The sequence below is a fragment of the Vidua chalybeata genome, chromosome 6 (assembly GCF_026979565.1).
Source record: "Vidua chalybeata isolate OUT-0048 chromosome 6, bVidCha1 merged haplotype, whole genome shotgun sequence".
In the NCBI taxonomy this organism is placed as follows: domain Eukaryota; kingdom Metazoa; phylum Chordata; class Aves; order Passeriformes; family Viduidae; genus Vidua; species Vidua chalybeata.
The window spans coordinates 56,462,384-56,483,708 of record NC_071535.1 but is presented as its reverse complement, the minus strand read 5'-3'; the positions used below and the strand labels follow the sequence as shown (position 1 = coordinate 56,483,708).

General features: G+C 54.3%; 2 protein-coding genes across 2 annotated transcripts; one reads left to right on the top strand and one right to left on the bottom strand.

The window, feature by feature from the left end:
* Positions 1-475: 475 nt before the first annotated feature.
* ZFP91 (ZFP91 zinc finger protein, atypical E3 ubiquitin ligase) lies at positions 476-15,222 on the bottom strand. The gene is made up of 11 exons (XM_053945676.1): positions 14,873-15,222; positions 14,177-14,202; positions 8,493-8,708; positions 8,247-8,283; positions 7,732-7,821; positions 7,271-7,393; positions 5,711-5,761; positions 5,091-5,169; positions 4,700-4,814; positions 4,099-4,198; positions 476-3,781 (listed from the first exon to the last, which is right to left on the bottom strand). Exons 1-11 carry the CDS (start codon positions 15,220-15,222, stop codon positions 3,271-3,273), a joined length of 1,698 nt encoding a protein of 565 aa, XP_053801651.1. The 3' UTR covers positions 476-3,270.
* Positions 15,223-15,686: 464 nt separating this feature from the next.
* LPXN (leupaxin) lies at positions 15,687-21,210 on the top strand. The gene is made up of 10 exons (XM_053946813.1): positions 15,687-16,729; positions 17,911-18,258; positions 19,024-19,127; positions 19,240-19,295; positions 19,512-19,617; positions 19,692-19,841; positions 19,921-20,094; positions 20,173-20,254; positions 20,454-20,602; positions 20,679-21,210. Exons 2-10 carry the CDS (start codon positions 18,246-18,248, stop codon positions 20,943-20,945), a joined length of 1,101 nt encoding a protein of 366 aa, XP_053802788.1. The 5' UTR covers positions 15,687-16,729; positions 17,911-18,245; the 3' UTR covers positions 20,946-21,210.
* The last annotated feature ends 115 nt before the right edge of the window (positions 21,211-21,325 follow it).

Here is a 21,325-nt window from a genome sequence, read left to right as displayed (position 1 = left end):
AGAAGGATCTGTGGCAGATGCTTCTAACCTCCCTTCCCCAGAAAGGTCCTGCCTTAAAGAGGGGCTGCAGATAAAGAAAGATATCCCAGCCACCCCAGGACAACACCGGCCACCTCACAGGTGAGCTGCACACACCAAGACAAAAACAGCCCTTCGGGTTGGGTTGGTTTTTCCTCAGTATGTTTATTTTGGTTATGCATTACCCAGATCAAGAGTGAGAAAAACCCCAGGAGTTGAAAAGCAGCTTCCCATGAATACCACAGTGTGCCTGGCTGGGGGGTCCCCAGATGCCCAGCAGCCTCCTTGCCAGCCCGTGGCTACTGCAGAAGCTGCTGAGCTTGGGGAGCCCCTGGCCATGGCAGCCCCCAGCCCCAGCCCGGTGGCCCAGGGCCCCCCAAATGCTGCCCGTGCCAAAGGGCCTCATGCCCCCTCCAATCCCTCCCCAGGAGGAGAAAAAAAAATAAATACAGGGGAAAAAAATACAAAAAAGTTTATTGCAAACTACTACAATAATTTATTGAAGCAAACTGCATGCGAGTGAAGGAGAGACATCGAGGGGAGAAGGAGCTGCAGGAGGGCTGTGTCAGTTTTAGGGCTTCAGAGGGGCGTGGGAAGGGAGCTACACATCTCTCCTGCATCAGGAGCGAGCAGGCTGTGGTTAGAGGACAGACAGGCACCTGGCAATGGCCAGAAAAAGAAAAGGGAGAGCTACAAGAGGTGTCATGGAAGGACAAGGCAGGGAGCGGCAAGGATCAGAGGTGTCCAGGCCGGGAAGCAAAGGAAATGTTTCATTTTGCATCCCAGAAGTGCAGCCAGGGGCAAACCCTGCTCCACTGGGGTGGATGTTTGACGAGGCAGCCTCCCCCAGCCTGGTGCCAAGTGCTGGGTTCACCAGAGGTGAGCAAGCCCTTGGCCCAAAGGCATTTTAGTGCCATCCCTCGACCAACAAATCCCCGAGCTCTCCTTTAGTGTTCTGTGCAAGGCTCTGCCCACCCTGCACCTTCCCACAGGCACAGGGGCCAGCAGAGACGCAGCTCCAGCAGCACCATAAAGGAAAAAGCCAACCTGCCCTGAGGGCCAGCAAGTGTCCCCAGAGTGCTGCCCTTCTCTAGCCTGCAAGGGGAGGGGACCAGCTGCCACCCAGAAAGTTTCCTGCTGGAAACCACAGTAAAGCAATTCAAGCAAGACACTGGATCATCTCAACTGAAGGAATTGGTTTAGTTTAACACCATTCCACCATGGACCTGCCACCAGGTGTGCTGGGCCCTCACATGAGCCAGGCTGCTGCCACAGCGTGCCCATGGGATGCCCACACCCAGGGCACGGGACACCCAACTGCTCAGCCTCGATCCGCCCCAACACCAGGAAGTGCTTCGACTTGCTCTGACAAAGGTATCAGTGAAAGGAGGAGGGAAGAAGGGAGGGAGGGGGCAAACCAGGACAAACGGCCTGAGAAAAGCCAACATGTTCGGGCCACAGCTGGATTTCCAGGCATCACAGGGGACAGAGTGGGTGTTCAGAGTCAGTTTCCTGTTAATCCAATTAAATTCCACATTTTATTGCGGTTTTCCAGACCCCAGGTACCCGATTTCAACAAGCTGCTGTGTGCTACAGACCAACTCAGCTGATCTTGTGCTCAGACAAGATACTTCAGCTCTGCTCCCAGAAACCCAACCAAAAAACAAGCAAACAAACAAAAAACAGGTTATTCTTCACCTCTTCCAAAACCGCTACGAATTCAAGGCCACTGAATCTCCACACAAAGTTTCAGAGAAGAGCAAAAAAAAAACCAAGTCTCCATAGCAGACACATCTTATCCTATGTAAACTTTTCCAAGGGCTCAAAGCTGCCCTAACTACACCAGCAGGCAACACCTGACCCGCCACGTTTCAGGGAAAGCTGGGGTGTCTGTGCAGAAAAGAGAAGCTTTCAGAACACGGCTACACAATTCCCCCTCAAAATGAGGGCAGGGAGAAAAGCTGACAGCCCCGTAGTCCCACATCAATCTATTGCCTTGGATAATCAAGCCTGAGAAAATCATATCCAGTCCCTGCTAACTGTGTCTTTGTCTAGATGTGGAAAGGAGAGGCAGAGTTGGATGAGGAGCACCACATCCCCCAGCAGCAAGTAGCTCACAGCCATCCCAAGAGTCACAAGTCACAAGACCAAGTTCCTGGCTAACAACGTCCTTCCCTGAAAGGCTGGAGGCAAAACAGGCATTTACTGCAAGGAGCTCACCCGGAGCTGGGAGGGAGGGAGAGACAGCCCATCACTCACCTCATCCTCCTGCTAACACGTTGCTGCAGAGACTCACTGCACACAGGCTCTTCTCCAGGGGCTCTCCCTCTACTCTGCAAAAGCTGCAAGACACATCTGACTCCAGAGCGCTGCCTTCACCTCAGCTCTCCCAGCTGCTGGCACAATGGCACTGGAGCTCCCTGCACTGGAGCCTACTGGGAAACAGCCTGAACCCCTTCCACCCCCGCCCCCTAAGAACAGAACTAAAAAATACCGACCCTTTTAAAAACAATAAATAAGGAATCTTGTTACCACAACACAAAAACGAAGCATGTTCAAAGTGCAAATTACTGTCGTCAAACTGGGATGCTCCTCCTTGCCTCTCCCACGCAGGGCTCCTGTAGCCCCCGGGCCTCTCCAAGCAAACATGATCTATGAGCCAGGGCGTTCCCTCCCTCCACTTCCTGCCAGGGCTGGAGCAGGGGAGCGTGGTGGGAGCGGGATGTGCACTGCTGCTTCACAGCTCACCCTGCCGAGGGGCTAAAGTGCCAAACTCCCAGCCCCGGCAAGGAGGGAGGAGGCTGCAAGGACCAGAGTGCAGTGGTGCATAGAAGTCGGGACCAGGGGCAGAGGGAGTCCTAAGGAACTTCTCCAGAGCACGTCCAACGCTTTTTAGTTTGCCAGTGGGGCCACGCCAAGGAGCCAGAAAGGCAACTGCTTTGGGGTAGAGCAAAGGGTTTCGGCAGTGCCCCCTCCCTTGGAGAAATCCGCCGCTCAATCCAACTTGCTCTGGCAATGGCAGCACGTGCCCCTTTCCTCAAAGGGGCCATGGGACAGAGAGAAGTAGTTGGGAGAAAGAGGATGTGCTGTGATCCGCGCTGGAGGGGAGCAGACCCTTCAGTTATTTACTAGTATTGTAAGTTTTGTTTAACTTTCCTCTCTTTCAGTAAGTGCCTCCTCCTTTTTTTTTATTTCCTTTGCCTTTTAAATACAGAGTCCCAGCTGTCTCAGCACCCAGGTGCTCCCCCGCCACTAGGGTCCAGTGGAGTCTGAATCTTCAATGAGCACCTCCGTGCTGGCTCCCAGCATCTCTGTGTTCATGACCAGCCCCTCCGGGTTCGCGCTGCTGCCGCTGCCCACGAAGAGCTTGCCGTCAGCCACCAGGCTCACGCGCTCTGCCCCGCCACAGTAGGGCTTTGGCATCCCCTCTGGGCTCAGCAGCAGGCAATCTGCTGGAGGAGCACTGCCCAGGGGGTCAGGGAGCAGCGGGAGGCCCTGGCCATCTGTAGGTGGCACAATGGCCTCGGGATTAGTGCCCAGGATATCGGTGCTGGTGATCAGGGCACCCGCGTTGGCAGCCAGTGCTTCAGCAATGAGCACTTCGGGGTGACTCTTGGCTTTGTGGGCCACAACGCTGTCCTTCTTCTCGAATTTCTTGCCACAAATATTGCAGGAGAACTGGTAGAAGGAGTCTGCATCGTGCTTCTTCATGTGCCAGTTGAGGGAAGCCTTCTGCCGGCAGGTGAATCCGCAGATCTCGCACCTGGGAGGGGTCAATGAGGAGGTCACAACAAAGGGACATCCACACACGCTCGTAAGGACAGTAGTAGCAAGGTGGCAGCTCAGGAAAACAGGAGGGGCTCGCTATGTCCCTGCAGCTCCAGCTCTGACTTTATTTACTGAGGGCTTGCGCTCCCCAGATCCAAGACACTGCCCCGAGGAGCAGGTGACACAAGTGTGTGTTCAAAGAGAGCTGGGACACCACGAAGAGGCTCCAGCCCCGACTTCAGAGCTGCTCTGAAATGGGTGTTTTGGGGGTCCCTCAGGGCAGGAGGGCGAGGCACAGGCAGAGGTACTCACTGCAAGGGCTTCTCGCCCGTGTGGATCATCCGGTGCACTGCCAAGTTGTGGGAGCTCTTGAAGGCCCGGGCGCAGTACTCGCAGATGTAATCCCTTTGATCTGAAAGACAACACCAATTGCAGCATTGCTCTCCCACAGACCTGCCCCCTTTCCCAACTCTCAGGTGGTGCAGGTAAAGCTGCCCAAGAAGGAGCAGAACTACAAGTTCTGGGAGGAGGAGGTGTCCCACAACACACCACAGCCGCTGATCTGGAGAGGCGAGGCATGATTAAGACTCTCCTAAAAGCTAATTATCCACTCTGACCAAAACTGAAAGACTGGCAAATTGGGATAAATCAGACTTTATCTGTAGAGGTTTACTCCTCTACAGAGCCCCTGAGTGATGCCTGCCAGAAGGAGAATTAAAACCTCTATAGTCTATTTCTTTCATTTGCTTAAAAGATGGCAATCCGGAAGACAGTAATACCCGGCTGCTGCTGCAAATCTATGCCACCTGACTTGGCTTCACTCTGCGCAGAAGTCCCAGAGGTCTTTCAATTTTCCCCCTATCTGTTCACTGACCTGAAGAGGAGTTTGCATCTATTTCCCACCCCCCTGTACCTGTGTGATGTTTGGCATGCCGCAGGAGCTGCTTCTGGAGCCGGAAGAGCCGACCGCAGGAGGGATGAGGACACACGTATTTTTTCTTCAGTAAGTGCTGATATTTTATGTGATGCTGAAAAGAAAGAATGAAAGTTTGCAGACTGTTCATGGCTGCGTGAACAGCTGAGGTTCACTCAAGTTTAGATCTCCACTGGAAAATAAAACACACATGGACATCCAGCAACCTGACAGACACTCACACACAAGGCTACAACTGGCCACAATGAAGTCTTCCAAAGTGACAGCATCTGGAAGGGGTGTGAATGCCAGTGGAGGCTTAGCTGCCTGTTCCAAGCACCCCTTCCCTGCCCTCCCACGTGCCACAGAGGAAGTGAACACCCCCACCAACCTGCAGGTACCGCGGGTGAGCCAGGACCGTGCCGCAGCCTTCCATCTCACAGCGGACATACTGGATCGGAGGCTTCTTCCTGGGAAATCAGCAAGGAGAGGGGCAGAGTGCTTGGCTGCTTCTATGATCAGGTGATTCTACAGATAAAGACTCTATATATATTCTATTTAGAATCACAATTCTCTGTGTCTGTGAGGGGCTGATGCGTCTCATGCCACAAATAACAAGTGCAAGCACAGCAAAGCACTATTGCTCCAAAACCCCTGCCTGGGCTGTGACAGAGTTGCTGTCCAAGAGCCACCTCTTCTCCTGCCACTACTTGAGGGCTCTCTCCAAAGCTGGGAAAACCTCAGGACACCCAGAATTCCCAAAGCAATTCCTTATTGGTGGGCAATGCCACAGGAGGGATCAACTGAGAAGTGGGCAGGGGCCTGCTTCACTTGGAAGAAATTAAACCAACATCTACAGGGGAAGGAGAAGAGGGAAGGCAGGGCATGCTGCTGGTTTTGGTTTTTATTCCCTTTAAAGCAGAGAGATAGCTTTGGGACAATCCTTGTCTGCATGTAGGACAAAAAGAAAGGAAGTCTGCAGAACAGAACTGGGTTGAGAGGATCACTTACCTTCTCTTGGGCAGCCTTGGGCTCTTGTCATCCTTTCTCCTCCTTCCCCTCCTGTAACAGGGATACAGAAACAGAACTGAGAGAAGATTCTTTACATTAGCAGTGGGCAGAGACTTTGAAGTGTATGCTGTATTGCCTCATTAACTGCATGGTCTAGAAGAAAAACTGAGTGCAAGTTGGAGACAGATTCGAAAGATGGAGAAATCCAGAGAAATAAATGCTTCACATGGTTTTCTCTCTCAATACTTCCCATTTCCTATTGCATTTTTCATAAACATGTAATTTTGCCAACACGGTCTAGAACGGACAGTGCACCCTATTTCCTCTGCTCTGCTGGGGAACATTCCACACCATGGGAAAACATCCATCTGCCTGATCAGGAAGAATGGGATTAATGATCCAGCAGCTATTTTACAGGCCTCTGAATTAGCTGCAGCAGCTTCTGTACCTGTCAAGACAAAAATCTAGGCTCTGTCTGAGCAGACCTGTGCTCACATGTAAACTGCAGCCTCCCAAGCCACAGCTCTGCCTGCCTGATCCCACTGCTGCAGAGACACTTGGAGCAGATTGATGCAAGTATTTTCTAGACTCTACTGAGACATCTGTATTGATAGCAAGCCAGGAACATGCTGAACATACACTCAGCATTCAAGCCAAGCCCTCAGAAGAGCCACAGGTTTTGTTACGCACAAAAAGTAACGTCTGATTCAAACAAAACCTCAAGCCTCAGAAAGCAGTCTCCAACAGACAAAAATGTTCTCAAAATACCAGCCTCCTCACTCCTCTCCACTGTGAATCAGCAGCAGCTCAGGAACAGCAAGAGAAATTACACCACCAGTGTGCAGCAGATCAGCAGAGGGAGCCCGGGCTGTTCCAACCACTCAGAGAGGAGCTGAGGTACAAAACCAGCTCCTTTTTCTTTTTTCCTCCTCATATTACCCAAAGAATGGCTTTGACACAGTCACATAAACCAGTCTCCCTCTGTTGCCAAGAGAAATGCTTCAGCCACGAATTCCAGTGACAGCACACACCAGAAGGTGTCAGGCCACTGGCAACTGACTGGGTGGCAAAAGTTTGTTGTTATCAAGGGGAAAACAGCTGATTTTCCTGACCTCTGGTGAAGTCCTAACTGTACAAAAAGGACACTTACCACACACACAAGGTATTCCAGTGACAAGACATCCCAGTGTCTGCCCCCAGCACACAGCAGGAATGCTGCCCTCTCCCACTGGCTTTCAGAATCCACTTGAGGCATCACAATGAACCCATTGTAAGGACACCCTGAAGTATTTCCCACTGTGTGGTCACACCCAGGGAGGCTGACTAACCACAGGATGATGAAAACCCCCCCCACTTAAGCTAAACTCTTGGTTTTTTTTGTGTCTGAACACAGGCAAAACCTGAGGGCACAGGATAAACAGTGCTGCCCCATCAGCTCTCAGGCCCAGAGGAGGAGAAGGGGGATGGGGGGAACCAACAACAATTAAACACTGTTGTACACCAGCAAGAATGCAAAACACATAGCACACACTGGCATGTGTAACTGCAGAGTTTACTCACTTCCTTGGTGGCTCTTCATCCTCCTGAAACTCATTCTCTTCTTTCACTTCCACTTTAATCTCTTTCTGCCTTTCTTTTTCCTCCTTCCCCTTGCTAGCTTTTCTCCTTTGCTTTGGTGCTTCCCTACGAAGACACAAATACAACACATTACTCCAATACTCTTCCCACTGCAAGCTTTTTACAAAGATTTAAACAAAAATTGGACCCAAGTTCAGGTCTGTTCTTCAAGTCCCACTTTCAAGCAGAATTTAAGAACCAGGCTTAGGGAAGCACCCAGCAGCCAGCAAGGCTCTAAAGGCTTCAGTCCCTGAGAGAAGAACAGTTCTGGCCAATGCAGGCAATGTTTAGAACCATTCCACCAGATCAACTAGCACAGATGCTTTGGAGCATATTAAGCAAATTCAGGTAACATGCCCAAGTTTTTTGGTCTAAACCTCCAGTAAGTACATAATCCAATATACTTCTCTAGGTGGGGCTTGTAGGTCTCATCTCTGGGATCATCTTTGAAGGGAACTTCTTCCTCACTGATGAGCATCTCCTCATCATCATCGCTGCTGGGAGAAAAGGAGAAGAGAGGACTTTGGCAGCAACAGCTTGGCCACTACTGCAAGAGTATCTGTGCACTATTACACAGCACTTCCTCATCCAGCATGACTGGGGAAAGGTAACTGCTTGCACTGACCAAGGAGCACAGCAACAACCAAAACAGGCCAGGCAGAGCTATGTCCTCTCCTGAACCCACCCACCCACAGCAACAAAGCTATCAGGTGGAATGCCCAGATCAAATCTTACTATCCATTTCTCCACAATGTCTCCTGACACCTGTGCACACTGGAACTGCAAAGGTGAGCGGCCAAAGGAGACAGAGCTACTGTCGGTCCCATGGATCATTTTGCACAAGCATTCATTTTCAAGCGACTCAGGCCCACCTTGAGACACCGAATAGGAAGAAACACCAAAAAATAACATGTCCTACCTGACTCCATCTGGAGACTGATGCTCTTCTGTGACCACTGAAAGGAAAATTCACCATTAGGTTTCAAAGTGTGTTCGCTGCAGTGAGCTCATCTGTCTCACGGTACCTCCGTCGACATTCAGAGCCGGGAGTGCTGGTGGCAGAAGGTACCCGTGACAAGCAGCACCACGCCAGCACCAGCCACACGCCCAGAGTGACACCCACAGCTGGCTCCCTGACCGTCCCCAGGCCTTCCATGGCACGTACCGTACTCCAGCTGGTCGGCGTTGGGCTCTGACTTGCAGATGAGCTGCAGGGAGCCAGCCTTGGATCTGGAGGCACGGGAATTCTCGGAGTCGCGCTGGCGAGCAGAGGCCGCCGTCCGGCTGCTGCGCCAGCTCCGGCTGGGCCGGGCCGTGCCCACGGGAGAGCCATGGCTGAGCACACCGGACACTTCCTCCTCCTCCTTCTCTTCTTTGGGAGCTGAAACAGCCGTTGCAGTCTCTCTCAGCATAGTACAAAACACCTAAATCCCGTCATTAAATCACACCTTCAAGTACAGCAGCCCCTGCTGATGCCTAGAAAGGCTGATCTGGAACAGAGACTAGACAGAGCTAAATGGACAAAATAGGTGTTTATTGAAAGGCCTTAAAAAGATACACCTTGGGCAGCACAAGAGCCTGACAAGGCTACACCCAGGTTGAATCCAAGAATGGTTCCTGGTCATGAGTTTTTACTCTTTTTTACATTTTGGTTCATCTACATATTGGGTTCACTTGTCCAATTATAGATCCAGGTCATGAAGTCTCACCCCCCTGGCTTGCCCCCTTCTCTTCACCATTGTTTATGCTTTTTGGGTAATGGTTGTCCTTGATTCTTTAGCTGGAAAGGGATTGTTTTGTTGAACTACCCTGTGAAGAGCACTTATTAACATCTAATATGAAGTTTCAGAGTTACATACCAGGTAGCAGAGAATCTGAAAAACATAAAAGCTAAAACCCAAGGCGTCACTGCCTGCTGTGGGAACCTGCTCAGCCCTCTGTGCTGAGCCAGGACACTCCCCAGGCCCTCACCTCATCAGACCTTCCCTCAAAACTCTCCTCACATTCATTCTAAGGAAAGACACTAATATGTAAAAGCAGCTTTTATTTCCCTTGGATAAAGGCTTCTAAGACAATGATTTGCTGACTCTAAGCACAACAAAAGAGACACTCATAAAGCTCAGCAAGTTCTTTATGAAAGGCCAGCTTCAAAGTTGAGCCATGTGAAAAGTCATGTTTAGAAAAATCCCCCAAACATATACTTCATTGGAATTGTACACCTGGCAATATCCCTGAGGGATCTGAGCCAGATGTTTCTGGTGCTGTGCTAGAGCAAAAGGCACCACAAATGCTGTTAGCCTGAGGTCTCCACACTTATTTACAACTTGTACAGGTGGTTTCCTTTTGGCTCATGGCTGATCTCCAAACATGCTTTGGCAAGATAACAGAACTGGCTGAAATGTCTTGTGAGCAAGTTAATCCCTTAAAAACTAAAATTCCCGAGTACAGTTCATTTGATCTCACCTTTTGGTGCTTGCTGTGATACTGGGCCTTCATGACCTCAATGCCCTTTGAAATGTTACAGCTGATCACAGAATGGTTTGGGTTGGAAGGGACCTTAAATCTCAGCTCATTCCAACCCCTGCCATGGGCACCAACACCTTCCCCTAGCTCAGGATGCTCCAAGCCCTGTCCAACATGGCCCTGGATACTTCCAGGGATGAGCAATCCACAACCTCTCTGATTCCTCCCAGCCTGCAATCTCCAGTTTTGCATCAAGCCTTCTGAACCAAACAATCCTTTTCCTCCTAGCACGTAGTTTGCTTTGCATTACTCACTGTCTGATCCTTGATTAACAGGGTGGGAATAAGCAACATTTGGCTGGAAAAGCCTGACTGGAATCCCAGATGTGAGGCATCACACTGTGCTGTAAACCATCAAGCTGCTGTCTTGTATGTATAAACCTCACCATCAGAGCATGAACTGCACCTTCTTGGCTTTCTTTAGCAGATCTCAAGGTGACTGCTGCATGTTCTCAGTCCTCATGGTAAACATCTAATTTTTGAATGCTAAATCAAACCCAAAGACACTTGAAACTATCCTCTATAAATTCCCCCCTCAACCACTACTGTGTTGAGGTGGCAACAGTTCCAGCACACTCTGCTGCTCTGGAAGAGCTGTATTCCCTTGGAAGATCAGGCATTCAGCTGATAATACTTATCATTTTAAAAATCAGGCTTGCAGAGCTGAAGCAGACCTGCATCAGAACACACCTGGACAGAGCACATCTCTCACCCAGCAGCTCTGCTTCCTTCCTCTAAAGTGAAGGTCTTTGATAAACCTTTTCCCAGGATTTCTCCTTCCTACTTCCTCTGCTTCAGCACGGCTGTCTAACAGATTCAGGGCATTTTTACATGCTGAGAATACCCAGGTACGTCCCAAGCCCCATCCTTAGGAGATGTACCAAGTATTTACCTTGCCACAAAACTCACAGTGATATAGAGCTATGAGCTGAAAAACCTTCTAACTCTAGACCCTCCCAACATGGTCCCTGGTCCCTATCCAAGGGTCAGGGCTGCACCAGGAAACTCCTGTCTGTCAAGTATTCAGCTGCAGGAACAGCTGGAATCAGTAATCACCAAGCCCTTGCCCAAAATATGGGAAGTCCGAGATTAGGAATAAATTTTTGTCTCTTTTTCCTTCATCAAAAATAGATTAAAATTTGTGACTGAATGCCAGTCCCGGGAGAAGGGACAAGAAAAGGAAACCTGGAAGGACACTCGCAGTGCAGTTGTGGCTTTGTTTAGATGACCAAAAGACAGGATTCTGGGCACTGCTTTGCTTTTCAACAGAGCTGAACTTTGATTTGTAAGGCATTTGGAAGCTTCTTACTGACCCTGCAGACAATTTCAGGAAACACACATGTGCAATTAGGTGAAAATAAATTATTAATTGCTAAGGTTAAAAAGCTGTTATAAAAATAAATGCACCACAATGTATGTACACCTCTGAGATTTAAGAAAGCAACCACACAGCAGATAAGGCACCAAACACCTGGTTTCATAATGGCATGGACGAAAATGAAACTCAGGAAAAATATCCAAGTGCAAAGCTCCATCCAAAGGGCTCTTCTCTACCAGAGCACTGTGGAACTGTACAGATGAGACACAGGAAGATCCTTGGAGGGTTTGGGCAATCTGAGCTATTTAAATTCAGTGCATTTTTGTAAGGTTTTGTTTTAAGTGATGATATTACTTTCTCCAAACACTGACAAAGCCTTAAGGGAAAGCAATGCTCCCAAAAGGAGCATGAAGCATTAAGAATAAAACTCTTAGGTATAATGCGAGCCTTCTCTGTACAAACCCATTTGCCACTTCCTGAATCTCAAAGTTTTCCATCTTTTTTTTTTTAATTTGCCAAACCTAATTGTTTTCTTAGCAAAACCCCTGGATTTGAGAACGGGCTTCCAGGGAGGTGACTCTCCTGACTAAAATGAAAATTATTCCCACACGGATACAGAGCGCTGTGGGAAGCCAGACGTGAATTCTGCCACACAGCGACCGTAGCTACACAAATTCATTTGTAAGCTGAGATTAAACGTTCTACTTCTGCATCCAATATTCCTGCAGGCACACGTTGGGAAATCCTGCAACTGCATGACTAAGCAGGCAACAGGGAATAGCCAGGGAACACAGGCTGACACTGCAGCTGCCCCTGTGGTGACAGTCACACTCGGGCTGTGACACAACATACACACACCTTCGGCTCTCCTCTCCCTCTAAACTCCCCGTCAGACCTGCACAGCCAGAACTCCCAAGGGGATGCAGGAAAAGCCTGATCCTATGACTTTGTACCATGGATATTCCAAGGAATATTCCAAACTGCATTTAGGAGCTGACAGTAAAGGCTAATACTGCACTGCAAAAAAAAAAAAAAAAAAATCAATTCTGTATCAGGGAACACAAGGACAGAATTCCAAACCTTCACCAGAACCACTCAGCACATTATCCCAGCTCCATCCAGGGGGAAAGGACAAATGGGACTGTGCCTTCCAAGCTCACAGAGGGCTCCTGGCTACCAAAAACCTTTGTGCAAAGAAAGCTGGTGCTTGCTTACACTGGTCTGGCTCCTTCAAAAACTTCTGCTAAAGCCCAGCAGGAGGAGGGAGAAGCACACTGTGCTCCTGCACAACCTGTCCAAGGAAGAAAGAAGGAGGAAGACACTCCTGGGCCTGTTTCCAGGTCCTCTCCAACCAGCACAAGGTGCACAAGGGCTCCATCCAGCGTGCAGCCAAGACACAGGAGCGCAGCTTCCTCACTTCTGTGCTTCTGTAGACTAAAAAACAAACCAGAAACAAACAACCCCCGCCCCCCACGGCACAGATTTCCTCTGGCCCAGAAGTCAGCACTTCCCAGTGCCAATTTCCATGCAACTATTCCTACCATAATTTTGGCTGCAAATCTAATCAGGGAAAAAAAGAGCCCCAGAAGTTTAACGAACACTTTTTCCACTCTCACCTTCAAGCACAGCTGAAACTCTCAGAGGCCAAGTTAAAGGCTAAAATGGCTCAATGCTGAGAGCTCCCAAACCTGGGAATTTCAGTCTGACAACTTTCACTTCCTGGGGTAAAAATGGGAATATTCTGCCTGTTTTCTACCACTACCAATTAATATTTCTCCTTAAACCAAAAACTAAGCAAGTCTTAAGTCTTTACACATATGAAGCTAAATTTTTTTAGGCATTTCAGCAACTGTGCTTTGACATAAAAGGCTGAAGCTCTGACATTATGCTGCACAGCCTATACATAGTGAGGGGTAAATACACATAAGCAAGATCTGGGCTCAATACACAGCAGTTAATTCTTCTTCAGTCTGTAAAAACACACCTTGCCAGCTGGAACTGCAATGGATTTCCACACCCAAATGGAATAAAGACTTGTAGTAGGAAAGCTAAAGAGTTACCAAAACACCAGAATAACAGCAGCCACCGAGACACAACTGCTGGCAAACAAACCCGGACAGCTCCAGCAGAAAGGGGAATTCATCAGCACAGGTGTCTGACCTCCTTTCCTCAGGACTTCATTCTGCCACAATTCTCTGATGCCAGATCAAAAACAACACTACACAAAGCCCTTAACTTGGACCTGTTTCAGAAGTCATCACCGGGTAAGGAGCAAAGCCCTCTAACTTTTATTTTTTGCTTTTTGGGTTTTTGGTTTGGTGGGTGGGGTTTTTTTTTGTTTGTTTTTGTTTTTTTTTCTTGTTTGTTTGTTTTTGGGGTTTTTTTTTAACAAAAAATTGTTAAATATGTGCACAAAGTTCACAGTGTGCACTGAAAAACAGAAGTTCTGCTCCAGGTCGCAGACCCCCACAGCTGGGGCTGTTGTGTTCAGACCCTGCTCACACCCCCAGTTGTAAATAATTTTCTCTTTCAGCCCTGAAGACATCAGCTTAAAAAAATCCATTATCCACTAAAGCTAGAAAAGAACAGGTGTGAATATCTGAATACTCTTGATTTCCACACAACTTTCCAAGGTTTCTTGAGAATCTACTCCTGTATTTCTGAGCACAGAACAGAACTGAAGCCAGGATTTGCCAACTACTTGGGACTGCTGTGCAACAAGAGCTAACAAACCACGGAGCAGCCCAGCCTCACACTCCAACAGCCGTGGAAAGCCCGAGTTTTTTTGGGGACAGTAAGATTTTGCAGGTTGGGCACATGCCAACAGCAGCAGCAGCAGCTTTTAACAGTTCCAGAGTCTTGAGAGAGACTCAGAAAAAAACTGCACATCACACATCACTAAAACATTCTTTAAAAGGAAGATCCAAAAAGAGGATTGGGCTAACCCATGGAACAACCGTGACTTTCTAGATGGAACACAACACCAGGAGTGAGTACTTCAGCTCTTACCTTTACCAGCGACTTTATCTGTGCACCTGAAAAAAACACAAAAGCAACTGTAAGAGCCAGACTCTATGGGATGGGGGCAGCAACAAAGAACTGAATGACGTGGGGATGAGCCCCAATTCCCCAAAGTCCCGGTGCCTCTCTATCAGGTCACCGTTTTCAACCCCTCACACCAAGGTGGATTATTTCAGCTGCAGGAAGCTGAGGGGAACTATGGGAATACACAGCAGCAAAGGCCCAGCCATGCCCAAGGACTGATCCAGGGGGATTCTGTGCTTAGAACAGGGGAGAGCACAGGGGAGCTGCACTTCTAAAGGCTTCGGTCCCGCTCAGGACAGAAGGTGCAGCGAATGCAGCATCTCCTCCCGAGAAGGCAGATCCCACCGCCTCCCTCACCCAGACCTTCGCCAGACATGGCCGGACCGCGTTGGCGCCGCGGGGCACCGGGACAGCGGCCGCTGCCCGGGGGCGCTGCGCAGCCGGCGATTCCCGGGACACTGCCCTTCCTGGGAAGGGACCGGCGGGACCGACCCAGCCCGGCTGGAACAAAGGGGCGGCGGCGCGGGGCACCCCGCGGCCGGAGGCGGCCCCAGGGCCTGGGCCCGTTCGCGCGGGTCGGGCAGAGGCCGCCCGCATCCCCCCACCCGCGGCCGCGACCCCCGGAAGGCGCGGGCGGAGCGCGGCGCTGCAGGGACTCACCCGGCCCGGGGGGCCTTCCTGGCCGCGGGCGGCGTCTCGGCGGCGGGCTGCTCGGCGGCGGGCCGCGCCCCGGGGCTGCTCCGCCGGCGTCGGGGATACTCGGCCTTACGGCGGCGGGACGCGGCGGCGGCGGCGGCGGCAGCAGCTCCCCCCGCGGCCGAAGCGGCGCGGCCGCGCTCCCGGCCGCCCCTCAGCACCCGGCTGCCGCCGGACTCCTCCCCCTGATCGGCGGCGGGCGGCGGCGGACGGCGGCGGCCCGAAGACGGCGGCCTGTCTGAGGCGGGCGGCGGTCCCGGGGCGGGCGGCGGTTCGGCGGCGGCGCCCCCCGGCTGTTCGGTGCCCGCCGGCATCGGGGCGGCGGCGGCGGCGGCGGGGCCGGGACGGCCGCGCTCCACCCTCGGCCGGGCACGCCCGCCCCCGCCGCCCGCGGCCAATCAGCGCCCGCCGCCCGCCTTCACGCGCGGCCCCTGCGCCCCGCCCCCTGTCCGCGACCACCAATCCGCGGGCGGGACCCGGACTACGGCCCTGCCCCCCAGGCCCGAGTGCCCCCGCCCGCCGCGCTCACGCCTTTCCCCGCCGCTCGCGCGCCGCCTGGCCAATGGGCGGCCCGGCCGGGGCGGGGCCCGCCCCCCACACCGCCGAGCGGCCAATCAGCGCGCTGCTCCCGCGCGCGCCCCGGACTCGCGCCGCCTCTCGCGCAGGCGCTGCCACGGCCGCTGCGCTCGCGCTCCCGCTCCCCCCCCGGCCGGCCCCGCTCGGCGCCCACTCGAGCGCGGCCCCCGCGGCCGCCGCCCCGCAGGCCCCTCCGCCCGGACCGCCCGTCCGCCGCGCGGCCGCCGCCCGGCTCCCGGCACCGCAGGGCTCCCTACCGCCGCCGCTGCCTGCGCCCCTCCGCCTTGCCCCCGGGCCCCTTTGCCCCTCGGGCGAGGCCTGGCAGGAGAAGCCGTTCGCCGCCCCGCCCCACGCGGCTGATCCGTGCCGCGGGGCTGCGGCGCCGCCCGTAGTACCAGCGGGGCCTGGCGGCCGGGCCGCTTTTTGCTACCGCTTCTCCTTTAAGAAAAAAAAAAAACGCCCCGTCGGGCGGCGGGTGAAAGTCGGTGACAAAATGGTGGCCGGCGCAAGGGGGGCGGGGCACACGGCCCTGGCCCCGCCCGCTTCCGTCCCGCGGCCGCGCATGCGCGGTGCCTGCCGGGAGTTGTAGTTCCCGTTCCCGGCTGTGTCCCCGCCCCGAACGGCCCCTGGGCAGGAACCACGGGAGCGGTTGTGCGGAGGCGGCCGTGCCCGTGGCCTCCGCGGCCTGAGTCCCTCCCCAAAACAACCTCAGCACCGCCTGATTGTCCCACAGGAACTGCACTAACACATTAAACCCACACGAAAACCCCAAAACTTCGCCCCCGCAGACGCTGAAGAGGCCACCCGGGAGCGGGTTTTGTCACGGTAGCCACTCTGTCCCCTTCCCTGCTGTCCCAGCCGCCTCGGTGTCCAGGCTTTTGGACCTGGACTGGTCCTGACACAGTATTCCCTTGCCTTGGCTGCAGCGGGATGTGACACCAGGCCAGGATCTTGGGGAACAGGACCGGGGTGTGCTTGCTCTGGAGCGGAGGGTTTGGCTGGTCTTACCCACCGTTTTATGACAGGAGAACAAAGGGTAACACTTCCCCAGAACAAGGTGCTCCTCATCCTCCCTCGGGAGACAAAAAGCAAAAATCACAGGGGTTCAAAGAGCCCGCAACGTTCAGCTGGAAAATCCTGTTTGCCGAACTGGTTCCCACCAGTGAGAGGGCTCTGAGCGCCTGCTGCTTCCTTCTTCTGCATTTCAAATCCTTTCTGCTTCTGCCTTTCAAGTCCTGAGCTCTGGTATGTTCCTAGAAAACAAGTGTGTCCAACAGTTCCTGAGAGTCTGCTAATAAACCTCCTCACTATGGAGGACCACATTCCCCTGACCCAGACACTGGGAAGGAGGAGAATGTCCTTGCCTGAAAGTTAAAGCAAACCTCGGGATCCTTGCACAGGGATTCCTCCTGTCCCTGCTTTTTGTCAGCCCCCTGCCACTGTCATGACTGATTTCCCCTCTGCAGGCAAGGCTGGGGTCATTTAATCCTCATTAGAACAGGGGAGCAGAGCTCAGGGCAGGGCACAGCTCAGCCTTTGGCCTCTGGGTTCTGTAAGGACAAGTTTTCAGAGGTTCCAGCTCCAGATGCTCGTGCGCACTGGGGCTCACACATCACTAAATCACTGAGAAAGCTAAAAATAACCCAAAACCTTCTGCAGGCAGGAAGGTTCTGTTGAGTGAGAAAGGGAAATGCCTCACACGAGGATCCCATCGGCAAGCAGCCTGTGACACCAGCAGTGCCTCCTCTGGGCTTTGGGTGGCTCTCAGCATCCCTGGCCTGAAAGAGGCCTGGACACAGCGGGTTGGTGACCCCAGGGCCTTTTCCTGAGGCAGGGCTGGGCTGGATGTCCCTGCTGTGAGCAGGTGACAAAATGGTGTCAGGAATGGCGTGACACCTGAGGTGGCAGCTTGAGGGGCTCAGCTCCAGCCCGTGCCACCCATGGGGGCTCAGCAGTGCCCAGGAGCGGGGCCAAGGCAGGGCCAGCCTGACCCGTGTGGGTGCTGCCGCCTCCTCACAGAGAGGATGGAGTCTGTGGCTCTTAACCTTTGCTCCCAAGGTTTTTTTGGCTGGACTAGAGGAGCCAAGCCAGGACCTGGTGACACTTTGGCAGGGCTGGTGGCCAAGGTGACAGAGATGTTGGTCACCTACCAGGTGCTGCCTCCTCCAAACACCCAAACAAGGGCCCAAAGGACACGCTAGGCCAAGTGCACCCACCTCTGGCATTAACATTCCCCCAGTCCCTTAGAGCTGTTTCCACATCCACTGCCTGCTCCCAGCAGTGCCAGGAGATTTCCCTGCCAAAAAGGGATTTGCTGTTACCTGGAAATCGATGATGAGGCTCCAGAAGCGTCCCCCAAAGGCAAGGTTCTGCTGGAATATGACAGCACTGCTCCATCATGCTGCTACAAATCCATTTCCACCCAGCACAGGGACGCCATCCCTTGTCACATGTGGCCAGTGGCTTCTGGACAGGGCTTGGGTCAGCAGGACATCCACATCTTGGCTTCTGGAGCTCCTTGGGCAGCCCATTGGCCAGTTTCTCTCCTCTGCAGCCCCAGCCCGGGCTGTTTGTGGCTCCCTGTGCCCCAGCTGTGCCGGTCACACGTGGTGTGAGGCACGCAGCCCACAAAGGAAACCCTGGGTGACAAACCCCGGCGTGAGGGGCGGAGGCGAGACCGGAACAGAGCCAGCGCAGCCTCTTCTGCCATCTCAGCACCCCGGGGTGCTGCCCCTGCCCTGGGACCCCACACCAAGGCAGGATGGAGGATTTGGGTAAGTTGGGCCTCTCTGGAGCTGATCCTGCAGCCAGGCCTGGCTTGGGGTCACATTTCTGGCACCTCTGGGGAGCCTTTTCCTTCCTGTACCTCAGGACTGGGAGGAGATGCCGCTGATGGGCAGCCATGGAGCCCTGCTCCCTCCTGTGCCTCCCCCATCCCAAGGCACTGATGGGGCCGGTGGTTGAGCGAGCACTTGGCCAAAAACGGAGCGAGCTTGAGAGCAGGAAATGGGCTGTGGCAGCGCCGCAACCCAGCGGGAGCTGGGAGCCATCCCTGGTCTAGGGTGGGGGAGCTGGGGTCAGGGAAGCAGCCACACTGCTGGGGGCATTCCCTGTTTAAGGGGAACAAATTGTCCCTCCCTGTGTGAGGGACAGCCAAGGCAGAGAGGCGAAAACGGAAAGGAAAAGTGCTCGGCCCACCTTGGGGGAAGTGGTGCTCTGAACACGCAGGATGGGCCCAGGGTGAGCTTCTCCCTGCCAGGGCTTATGCTGGGTCAAGCTGAGAACTGGCAGAGGTTTCTTTGCTGGCCAGGGATGGTATAGGGAAGCAGGACCCTTTGCCCCACTACCACTATTCGGGAAGGTGGGCACATCCTGGACTGGGATGGGGACCTCGGGAAGTGGGCTCAGGGCCCCTTGGGGCATTGGCAGCTGGCCAGCAGGACCTGCTGTGACCCTCCTTTTGCTCCTGAGATTTTGGGAGTGGTACAACACCGCAGGGTGTGCAGCTGGTGGGGCCTGACCCAGGTGTCTCTGTGCAGATGCTTTGCTGGCAGAACTGGAGCAGAGCTCCTGCCTGGCCTCCAAGGACCGTGTGCTGCAGCGACCAAGCTCCAGCCAGGATGCCCAGCATGGTAGCCTGAAGGTAATGCCTGGGCACAGAGACCCCTCAGTTCATGATGGGGTGGTGGAGCTGGGCAGGGGAAGCTGCCAGGGGAGCACCCTGAGGGCTCTGCCACAAGGGCTTGTCCTTTCAGGTGCCACTGCCACCTCAAGCTCAGCCTCCAGGAGAAGGTTTGGATTCAGTGTACAGGTAAAAAGAGCCGTGGGAGGGCAGAGCCATCTGGGGCTGTCCATTCCTTGCTGGGATCTGCCATCCAGGGTCACCTGGGACAGATTGTGTCCTGCATACCTGCAGTGTTCCCTGCAGGGGCTTGTGGGAAAGAGCTGTGCTGGCAGGGGTAGAAGGGGGTCTTGGTCCTGGCCATGGGGTGGATACCACAGAATCTCCCCTCTCTGCCATGTCCAGCACCCCTGTGCCAGTCCCAAAGCCGCTGCTCCCCTCACCTCCACACACGGAGGCGTCCCGGCAGCTGGATGAGCTCCTGGCCGACCTGGGCCACACAGAGAGCAAGGTGAGCCTTGGCCCTGGGGCACCAGGCTGGGGGTTTGGCCCTCACCCAAACCTCACCATCCTCCTTCCCGGCAGCTGGCAGCTGCAGGGCAGGGAGCCGGGGTGCCCACGGAGTCCTTGCTGGACAACATGCTGGACAGCCTCACGCGGGACCTGCAGGAGCTGGGCATCACGGCCGCACCCGCCGGCGTCTGCGCCGCCTGCCGCAAGCCCATCGCTGGCAAGGTGAGCCCCTGCCGCCAGCCCGGCACCCCTGGGCTTCCCCTGGAGCTGCCCTCACAGCGCCCGTGCCTCCTCCTCGCAGGTGTTCACAGCCCTGGGCAAAACTTGGCACCCCGAGCACTTCACCTGTGCCCGCTGCAGGCAGGAGCTGGACAAGGGGCCCTTCTTCGAGCAGGGAGGGCAGGCGTTCTGTGAGGAGGATTATCACAAGGCCTTCTCCCCACGCTGTGCCTACTGCGCCGGCCCCATCCGCGAGGTGAGTGAGTGACCCCCCGGCCTCCCCCGCCACCCCTCCTGGCCACCACCGGCCCCCTCACCTTGGCTTTTCCTGCAGAAAGTCCTCACGGCCCTGGAGCAGACCTGGCACCCCGAGCACTTCTTCTGTGCCCACTGTGGGAAGGTGTTTGGAGATGAGGGTATGTCCCAAGGAACAGGTGCGGGGATCCTGCCCCCATCCCAAGTCTCCCTTGCTCTTGCACTTATTGCCCCATCTGAGCTGCCCGTGATCTCTCCCTCACCTCCTATCCTGGATACCACCATGTCCACGTGCCACTGTCCCCAGTGTGAGCCATCCCCAGGTGGGTGCCCATCCCCATCCCCATTCCCTCCCCACAGGGTTCCTGGAGCGCAATGGGAAGCCGTACTGCCACCAGGACTTCCTGGCCATGTTCGCCCCCAAATGCCAGGGCTGTGAGCGCCCCGTCATGGACAAGTACCTGTCAGCCCTGCAGGGTGTCTGGCACACCGAGTGCTTCGTGTGCACGGTGAGTGGGACGGCGGGGATGCACGTAATGGGGATGTTCCCAGGGCCATGCCAGCCTTCCCCTCTTCTTCCCCCAGGAGTGCCTGACTAGCTTCACCGGCGGGTCCTTCTTCGAGCTGGAGGGGAGGCCCTACTGCGAGCTGCACTTCCACCAGCGGCAGGGCACCGTCTGCCACGGCTGCGGCCACCCCGTCACCGGGCGCTGCATCACGGCCGCGGGGCGCAGGTACCACCCCGAGCACTTCATCTGCACCTACTGCCTGGGCCAGCTGCACAAGGGCACCTTCCGCGAGTTCGACGACAAGATGTACTGCCAGCCCTGCTACAACAAGCTCTTTGTCTGAGCCCCAGGTGCCCAGCACACAGCCTCCCTTGCCTGGAAGTCCCCAGCATTGTCCCCACCAACATGCCTGGCAATGTCCCTGCTGACCCAAACACGCCTCATGTCCCACCCATCAACATGAGTGGTCCCATGGCTGGTCCCGCTCAGCCAACTGCCCCCAGCCTTGTGTCTGCTAAGCCAGGCTTCATTCCTTGTCCCCCTCCCTTCAAGACATCCCTGGCATTGCTCCTTGGATCTGAAGCAATAAAATACCTGGTCCTGCCTTCTCTCTGCATACTGGTGGCTTTGGGGACAAGGAGGCAAGGTGGGAGGGCTGGGAAATACCACATGGTTTGTCACAAAGTGACACCTCTGGGAGCCAGGGAGACCAGCACCACTGCT